Source organism: Sycon ciliatum, chromosome 1 (assembly GCF_964019385.1).
Source record: "Sycon ciliatum chromosome 1, ocSycCili1.1, whole genome shotgun sequence".
In the NCBI taxonomy this organism is placed as follows: Eukaryota; Metazoa; Porifera; class Calcarea; order Leucosolenida; family Sycettidae; genus Sycon; species Sycon ciliatum.
The window spans coordinates 449,263-458,531 of record NC_088643.1 but is presented as its reverse complement, the minus strand read 5'-3'; the positions used below and the strand labels follow the sequence as shown (position 1 = coordinate 458,531).

Genomic DNA, 9,269 nt, shown 5'->3' with positions numbered 1-9,269 from the left:
AGCACAAGACGAATTCCACTGCGACTCGGCGCAGCCAACGAACAATGCATGCAGAGGCATATGCTAGGTGTGCACTTGCAGATGCAAGGCTTCCTGCAGAGCCATTCTATAAATCCTCACGCACTATGAACGAGCGTTCGTCTCACACTCGCGTTGCACTCGTACCATAGTGAGACCCGCCGGCTCCATACATGCACAGTCAGGTGCATTGAATGTACATGTATGTCGGAGCTGTCTCACTATAATGGTACGAGTGCATGATTGTAGTAACTTAGCTGAGGCAGCGGATGGAAAAGGTGCAAACGAATAACATCACCAGCATAACAGAGGAGAGACATGCAGCTCAGATGTACAGCCAACACAGACTTGACTTTTAAAACGCATTCCAAAATATTTGCACTTCCAAACACAAAGCGAAAACGGCTAGAAAAAAACTACACCATAACTAACGGTGGTCGACCTGCGACAACTATCCACAACACAACTATACAAACAAGAGTAAAACATTGTTACTGAAACAACATGAGAGTGGTGTGTGTGTGTTTCATGGGCTTTTCAATCTAATAACTGCCGAGTTGATACAGTATGCATAATTATAAGGACCTCCAATGCGGGTTATTCGTTTGGGGGGGGGGGGGGGGGGGGGGGGGGCTTGCGGACACATCGGCACCCAACACAGTGTGCATGGTAGTCCTGGCGCGCGCGCGCGCGTGTGTGTGTGTGTGTGTGTGTGTGTGTATGTGTGTAAGTTTGCCACAACCGACGGTTCCGGAGGCGGCAAGATCTGGATCGCCACTTGGAGCATTGCCTTCCTCCCCTCTAACCTCTCTGACAGTACCTCCCATTTGGGAGCGGCGTGGCCAATTTCTGGCAGCTGTCAATAGTAGTAATAGTAGTAGTGTGTGTGTGTGTGTGTGTGTGTGTGTGTGTGTGTGTGTGTGTGTGTGTGTGTGTGTGTGTGTGTGTGTGTGTGTGTGTGTGTGTGTGTGTGTGTGTGTGTGTGTGTGTGTGTGTGCATGTGTGCATGTGTGCGCGTATGAAAGAATATTCTGCACCTTCAGATAAAAATGGCGAACGTGAGAAAAGATACCAAACAGACTTGAGTAGCCCAGGCCCAGGGCCACTGTCATGTTTTGTAATTGTTTATTGGTCAGCATGTGACCATGGCAACGTTGGTCTACATGTCGCCATAGTAACTTTGGTCTACATGTCATTGAGGATTTCATCTAGCTGGTTTCCATCATCTCCACCAGCGGCATCAACAGCTTCAGCGTCAATAGTGGCCATTGTCCTCCTGGGAAAGAGGGGAAAGGAAAAAGACGGGAAATGAACAGATTTCGGAGAAAAAAAAGAAGAGAAAAGGTGCATGGTGTGCAAGCAAGATTGCGACACAAAGAGCACAGTTTGTTGGTGCACGTACTCGCAAAAACCAATAATATAATGTATAATCACTGTCCGTCTGCCATCTCGCACCACCAGGATATTGGGCCCTGTCACTTCACACTCCACACCCATCACGCTGTAGTCTAGAGTACTGTCACTTTGCCATGCTAGTGAATCAGTAGTGATGCACAACAACAAAAGAGGCCTTCCTGGATCTAGCCCCTCCCCCCCCCCCCCATCCCCCGCCCACCTTGCATTTACTCTCCCAGCATGCCCGAACATTGCGCAACATTGCGCAATATTGCGCAACATTTCAACAGGCGGTTTCTTATGGTGGTGGTTGCTAAGCACGGCGTTTACTGTACGTCGGTAGCACTAAAAGCAGCAATAGCAACAATAGCAACAATAGCAACAATAGCAACAATAGCAACAATAGCAACAATAGCAACAATAGCAACAGTGGCAACAATAGCAACAGTGGCAACAATAGCAAACACAACGTTACCTGCTGCGTAACGATGACCCTGGTCTACTCGTGGGTTGTGTGGACATGGACGGTGGAAGAGGAATGTTCGCCTGGCGAGTCGCTGTACCAGATTCGCGCCGTCGTCGACTGCATAAAGAAAACACCAGCAGAAGAACACCGCATGTTACATAACAAAGCACCGCATTTTCCACAGTATAAGCCACAATTTAAAACACTAGTACTTCATCCTAAAAAAGTCAGTGATGTGGCTTATACAATGGTGGGCAAATTAACGATGATAAAAGGGTGAAAAGTCTGTATTTCGTGACAAATATCTGGGTGCAGTTTGTACTCCAGAAAGTACGGTACGAAATCAAAACATTGTTGTGGCCACAGTCAATGATGAACTACACCATGATTTTGAAGACCAGACAGTTGTGGAGAATGGCGAATGGAAATGGAGGTGGCGAGCACCGCAATCGCATGGGCCATTACCGTTTAGCTGGCGGCTTCGTTGTCAAGTCTTCTTCTTCATCCTCCAGGAGCTGTGTGCTGGCAACGACTGAGTGCTTACGTGGCAAGCTGCGGCTGGCACTTGAACCCTAAAACAGTCAGAACCAGGCCAAAATAAAATAGGAACTGAAATTACTGTAAATGAGATTTCGTGATAATTGAAAAGTCACAATACCGTAAGGCCGTTATCACACTGCGTTTGTTTGAGCCGCGTTTGCGTTTGCGTTTGAGATTGGAAAATGCAAGACGTGATATCATACTATACTTGTGATTTTCAGCGCGTTTGCGTCAAAATCTGTGCGCGCGGGGAAAATACAAAAATGCGGGGAATCGATCTCGAGGTGGCAGTGGATGTTGAATTTATTTTCCTGAGATCGAGAAGTGTACTGTTTCTGCTCCTATGTCCTTTGTCAGTGGTGCTGGGGGGAATGGGAGTCGATGGGAAGACTGCAGCCGTTGCGTTGCCTGTGTTGGGGTAGCAGTTCCGTTGTTGAGGCACATCGTCCAGCTAGGCTAGTCGCCGCCAACTAGTCAGCGCAACCTCAGCCAGACAGCCACGAGCTCGCATCAGCTCCATGCCTCGCGAATCCAAAATCAATCAATCAGTACATGTAGTAGAAGTACCCTCGCCGGCCTCAGCAACTAGATGGAAATGAAGATTTGAAAAGCACACTTGAGAATCACTTGAAAACACTCAAAAACAATGCAGGAAGTGCTGCGATAAAGAAAGTCCGATCTGCGTTTACGCGATTCGGTTTTGACCACCCCCCCCCCCCCCCCCCCTAGTTTGCGTCTGCGGCTGCGGCTGTGCGTCTGGAAACCAACGCGCTCGCGATAATGTCACGTGATGGCATTTCCTAGGCGACCGTCAAAAACCGAAGAAAACGCAGACGCAAACGCGACTTTTGAACGCAGTGTGATAAGGGCCTAAAAGCCCCTGTATACGCCCACTCGAAATTACGCCCACCCTCCGTGTACACGCCCAGTCAGGGGAAGTCAACACTTTTCTTTCAGAATATCGCCCATGCCCATGTGTACCCCCAGATATACCGGAACACCAGTACATGTACAGGTACTGATACCCAATACTTACTGCTATCCCTATTCCAAGTATACGCCCGGTTCCAAAATAACGTCCGGGCCTATACACGGGCTTTTACGGTAGTTCATTTGAGATTCATGTACTTATCCATCCCCCTCCCCTTCCCCTTGCCCCCAGCCCCCTCCCCCAGCCCCACCCCACACTCCCCTTCCCCAACACACAAACACATAAGATGATGCTGTAAATCCAATCCTACTACAAGATCTAGAGCGATTAGTTCAAGTAATACAATCTACTTTATGTTTTCATGGAAATAGTAAAATTGTAGACATTGCCAACAAAAGCCGAGCCAGGCATGGATAGGCAGGCATGGATAGCCAGGCATGGATAGCCAGGCATGGGTAGCCAGGCATGGATAGCCAGGCATGGATAGCCAGGCATGAATAGCCAGGCATGGATAGCCAGGCATGGATAGCCAGGCATGGATAACCGGGCATGGATAGCTGTGCATGGATAGCTGTGCATGGATAGCTGTGCATGGATAGCTGTGCATGGATAACCGGGCATGGATAGCTGGTAGGCACCGGTGGAACATGCTAGCATTATATCTACTTCGAAGTAGCATATTTAGCACATTCTGGAAACTAGCATTGCTCTAGCATAACCTGGCAAATTAGGTAATTAGAGCGGGGACGGATCAATGGTACTTTACGGTACTAGCCTATTGTGTTGCATGGAGAGCAATGTACACAAGGTAAGCAGAGCACCAAGTTTTTTAAATAAAATTTACACACCGTAAATGTTTATGGAGTCGCGTGAAGTGCATCACACTTTTTTGATCCCATATAAAGTGGCATTAAATTGAGCATAACGAGCATTCAAACTAGCATAATGTGCCACTTTTACTAGCAGTGCTAGTAGCATAATTGCCGAAAATAACTGGCATTATCCGTCTGGGCCTAATAGCTTGGCATGGATAACCTGGAATGGAGAGCAGGGCAGGGAGAGCAATCGGAAAATGGACCAGGTCGGTAAGGTCACATCAAGGCTTCCTTACCCAAGATGAGCTACTCGCAGAGTCTTCTCTCATTAGTGCAGTCTCCCCATCTACTTCGTCACCACCAGCACCGCTGGCACTTGATGCTGCTGCTGCTGCTTCTGCATGCTTTGCAGCCAGAGCTAGGAAAGCACACACACACACACGCGCACGCACGCACGCACGCACACACACACATGCACACACGCACGCAAGCGCACGCACACACACATACACACATAGATGCAGGGATTGACTAGGGAGTCGTAAAATACGGCATTTTACGACTCCCTGGGATTGACTGGCGAAGGACTGAAGGGACCCTCGGTTAACTTTTACCGACTTTCCCAGCAAAAAAACATTTAAACACACGTGTGCTGAGACATCAGCTTGGGATGGCCAGACGTGTGAGACATGAGACAAGTCGATGTGTGCATGTGAGCTGGCTAAGAAGTGAGAGCCAGGGAGTCGTCCAGTACCGGTATTAAATTTTTGACGACTCCCGGCCTGGTGAGAGCATGCAGCTGGCGGGAAAGGGAATCTGTAATTATTTGTAGATCGAGGATTGAATGATGATGATTCAAATCTGAAATTGTGGATCTACAAGGTGTTTGTTCTGATGTTTTGATACTTGTTGTAATGGTTAGTAATCTTGAAAACTGTTACTGTGACTTTTCCAAGTCCTACTGATATACCTTGTCAAATCAGATGCCCTCTAGTAGTCTTGGTCGAGGCAGATTGGATTGCGTTGAATTCGTAGCTTCTGAAATTTAATTTTTCTGGCCCGAGACTGACGAGCGATGGCATTGGCGACAGAAGAACTTTGCTGCCTTCAAGGAGAGCTGTATCACAGTCACATCCTGTCCATGCACATGCGATCATGCTGTGTTGTAGACAGTGGAGAGCTGACTTCGACCCGAGAAAATATTTTTCAACATTCACGAAGCCGAGGATAATGTATCTAGCTGTCAGACATAACCTGTGGCAGTGGTGTATGGAATCAGCGTGCAAGGTCTGCAGCAACTTGATCATGGCAGAGAAGGAGCTGAAGCGAGGCGTGAAGGGTGCCATGCAGCTTACATTGGTGCATGTTCTAACGTTACTCTACGATGAGGAACTACACACACACACACACACACACACACACACACACACACACACACACACACACACACACACACACACACACACTCCTGCTCTCGCAAGGTGACTGGCTTCTCTCCAGTGATGCAGGCCGCCCCAAAGCATGGACCCACTGCACTTTGTCGCGGAACACATCAACACACCTGTTGATGTACACGGGGAAAGGTATCACTCCACGATGAGGAGCACACAGCACTAGACTAATGAAGGCTTGTGCAGGGTGAGTGGCTTCTCTCCAGTGATGCAGCCCACCTGGAAAGCAGGAGGAGCTGTGTAGCAACTTGATCATGGCAGAGAAGGAGCTGAAGCAAGGCTTGAAGGAACCAACATGGCCGTCCCGCATGGTCAGGTGAGAGATGTGCAACAGCTTCCTAGTGTGCACCTCCCTCGGTGACACTGTGAACAGACTACTGTAAAGTGAGAAACTTTCATGGCGTAATCAAGCGGTGTGCTTCACTGTCCGAAGAGTGCTCAATACCCATGTAGGGTAGAGCCTTGCACACAAGAGAGATATTGGAAGCTCTGCTGTAATACGTGAAACTCAGAGTTGGGACACAGCTTCCAATCTCTCTTGTGTAAACTTTCACGGCGTGCAATTTTAGCATTTTCCAGAATGGCTTCAGTTCACGATGAGTAGCTTTCGCGATTTATCTCGTCAGTTGGATCATAAAAATTGTCTACAATCAATGCATAGTGAAGTTTGCGGAGATTTAAATTCGTGTATGGGTGTGTGATGGTCGCGAAAATAGCGAAACTATGTTTAATACTTGATCTGTAGGGAAAGTTTTTTTAATTGACAGTAGACTCGAGAACTGCTTTCATTAGGGAGATTTCATTCTACGTACTTGTAATAACGAACAGTCAGACCTCGCTTATCCGGTCCTCCTTTATCCGGATCCCTCGCCATCCGGAAGAAAATAGCTGCTTACAGATCTACAGCATACGTGATGCATCCAATGTAACCAATGCTCGCCTATCCGGATATTTTTGTGGAAAACGGATGCGTGCGGTTAAGTGAGGTCTGACTGTATGACAATAACGCATGAACTGCACGTAATTTTCATACGTGAAAATCCGCGATGTTGGGTTTCGCTCTACGTGATTTCTCCACGACTGCTAAGCATGCCTTGTTGCTTTGGAGATGCATTGGCTGCATGCACCTGGTCATTGTTGAGCTGGGCTCCGGGAAGAAGGCAAGTTACTTTGCAATGGCTCACTAACGTCAAGTCAAGTCGGCGGAAAGTGGGGGCTCCGGCGTGGGGAGCAAACAACTTTCCTATGAAATCATTGCCGAAGTCGTTGCCACTATCTCTCACTAACACCAACACTGCAAGACCAGTAATGTTAACGAACATTTGAGTCTAACGATTTAATGAATTTAAAAAATTCGTTAAAACATTTGAAGTCGCTATGTGTACATGAACAGTCATTCAGTGCCGGTTTTGAGATGCAATTCGTTAGAATTTCACTATAATGAATCACATCACCCCTGTTGATAGATCTGAACAACAGTCTGACTGTGCCTGCTGTATTCCTTGCTCAATACGGTACTTGCAATGCCATGTTTTCGACAATGGATCCGTACTATTGATCTCCAGCTGGCTGACTATCATTTCCCGTGAATACCCACTTTTTTCTATTTTTTCTTCCCTCTTCGCTACTGTACCTTGTTAGAGGCCGTCCATAGTTATCGATCTTTTACACGAAGAGAAAAAGTTTCGTTTATGGATGGGTGGGTCAAGGGGAGTTTCGTTTGGAAAAATATTGATATGTGAGACATCAAGGCATTCTTGCTGTCAAGTTAATCTATTTTTCATTCGGGGGGGGGGGGGGGGGTCCTAACTAAACTTTTTCGTTTCGTGAAAATTATCGATAATGCCAGATAGCCCCTTATTGGGAAGAAATTCCCGTTTGGATTCGCAAAATGAAACAAAGTCAAAAAAGAAAAGATTTTTTACTACAGTGTACACTGTATTAACATAGATAAACGTGGCCACAAGCTATGCATGCGATCGAGTCCACCAACTAAACCAGATTTTGAACAGTCAGACGTGCACAATCTAGCACGAAACTGACAAGGAGTGCACTGTACACAACTTACCAGAGGCCTGTGAAGCTTCCTCGCGTGCATCATCCACTGAAGAAACAACACAGAGACAAGGACAACGGAGGAACACAAACTTACAAGCATATGTACACACAAATACATACACACACACACACACACTGACACATACACAAACACACACACTCACACACACACACACACACACACACACACACACACACACACACACACACACACACACACATCCTGTCCTGTCCTGTTGACCCACTGCCGCAACGGTTACGTGGTCCCATTGCGGAAGGAGGGAGAGGAGCAAACACGCCGGTGCCGAGTCAGGTCCCTGGACTGCCGGAATCTCCGAGAGCAGTGCTGATACAGTAGTGGAAACTTGGCACGTTCATCCGTTGTTGGGCGGTTCTGGCGAGATCTACAAGGAGCGGGAGCGGGCTGGCTAGCGATTGAGGTAGGCTGACAACTGTGCACAGCGAGTCCACCTCTGCTACGATACTATTTCCCACAATCTGTGCATTGACATGCACCACGCTGCTGTTGGACTGGCTTGCGCGACGCTCCGCTGTGCACTTGTGACGCTCCGCTGTGCACTTGTGGCGCTTAAGATCGCTTGGTCTAGAGCAGACCTTTCCACAGATGGGGCACTCAACGGGGGCTGCTGCGGGCAGTTCCTTATCCTGGTCTTGGTATCTTCATCGCCATTCCATGCGAGATGTGTTAGCGGTCTGGTACCAGTTCACAATTTGGTTATGGCGAAGATCGAACGACACGCAGTCCTTCCACCGTTTCCTTGGTCCATGGGCAGGTCTGACAGGTGGGAGCTGGCCAAACAGAAGGCACTTCGGCATGCGGGTGTCATCCATGCGCGCCAGGTGACCTAGCCACTCTAGCCGACGATGCCGAAGCTTACAGGTGATGGTCTCCTGATCGCCCCACATACGCAATAGTTCAGCATTGCTGATGTGGGCATCCCACATCTGCTGTCTCGACACACCAAGGATGGAGCGGACGCAACGCATATGGAAGGTGGACAGGCCCACACACACATACACACACAAACACACACCGTTAAAACAGACACATATACAAACACACACACACACACACAAGTCAATTACCTGTGCCAAGAAGTAACCCACGTCGCCAGTAAAGGAACATATTCACCAGCGAACAATACAATCCATCCTGCCGGAGGAAGGGTTTTGTGGAGCCAGGTTATTCCCCCAGTACCCCTCAGAGCCCACTCACACTTTCCTGCAGGATGCTAGCATGCACATGTGAGTATTGTCACTGATTTGTTAGCATCAGCAAAGCCCGAGGGACTAGGAAGTGAGCTCGGGAAACTAAAACCGCAGTACACACAAGGCACAGTGGGATAGTTCCTCTAGGCGGTGTGTGTGTTTTCCCTTCACAGAGCCAGGGCAGATGTACATGTACTGCCCTTCAGCTACGACAGTGTAGCTACCGAACCACAGAGGTCTATAAGTACCGGAGCATTGTGTAGCTAAGAAGTTAGTTTTGCTCACCTTGTTGCTTCAGCTGACGTATTCGACTCTTCTTGCTGTTGATCAGAATTTTGAACTGAAAACAAGAGAGAAAGAAAGAA

The 9,269-nt window shown here is 48.0% G+C and overlaps 1 protein-coding gene across 1 annotated transcript in view; it reads right to left on the bottom strand.

Moving 5' to 3' along the window:
• Positions 1-276: 276 nt before the first annotated feature.
• Positions 277-9,269, bottom strand: part of LOC135809694 (DNA repair protein XRCC4-like) — a 41,838-nt gene continuing 32,845 nt past the window's right edge. The window contains exons 7-12 of the mRNA XM_065323111.1: positions 9,190-9,244; positions 7,685-7,720; positions 4,462-4,583; positions 2,345-2,451; positions 1,889-1,996; positions 277-1,294 (exon numbers count right to left, since the gene is read on the bottom strand). Of these exons, the coding sequence (XP_065179183.1) occupies positions 1,204-1,294; positions 1,889-1,996; positions 2,345-2,451; positions 4,462-4,583; positions 7,685-7,720; positions 9,190-9,244 (519 nt within the window). The 3' untranslated portion in view covers positions 277-1,203. The remainder of the gene's footprint in view (positions 1,295-1,888; positions 1,997-2,344; positions 2,452-4,461; positions 4,584-7,684; positions 7,721-9,189; positions 9,245-9,269) is intronic.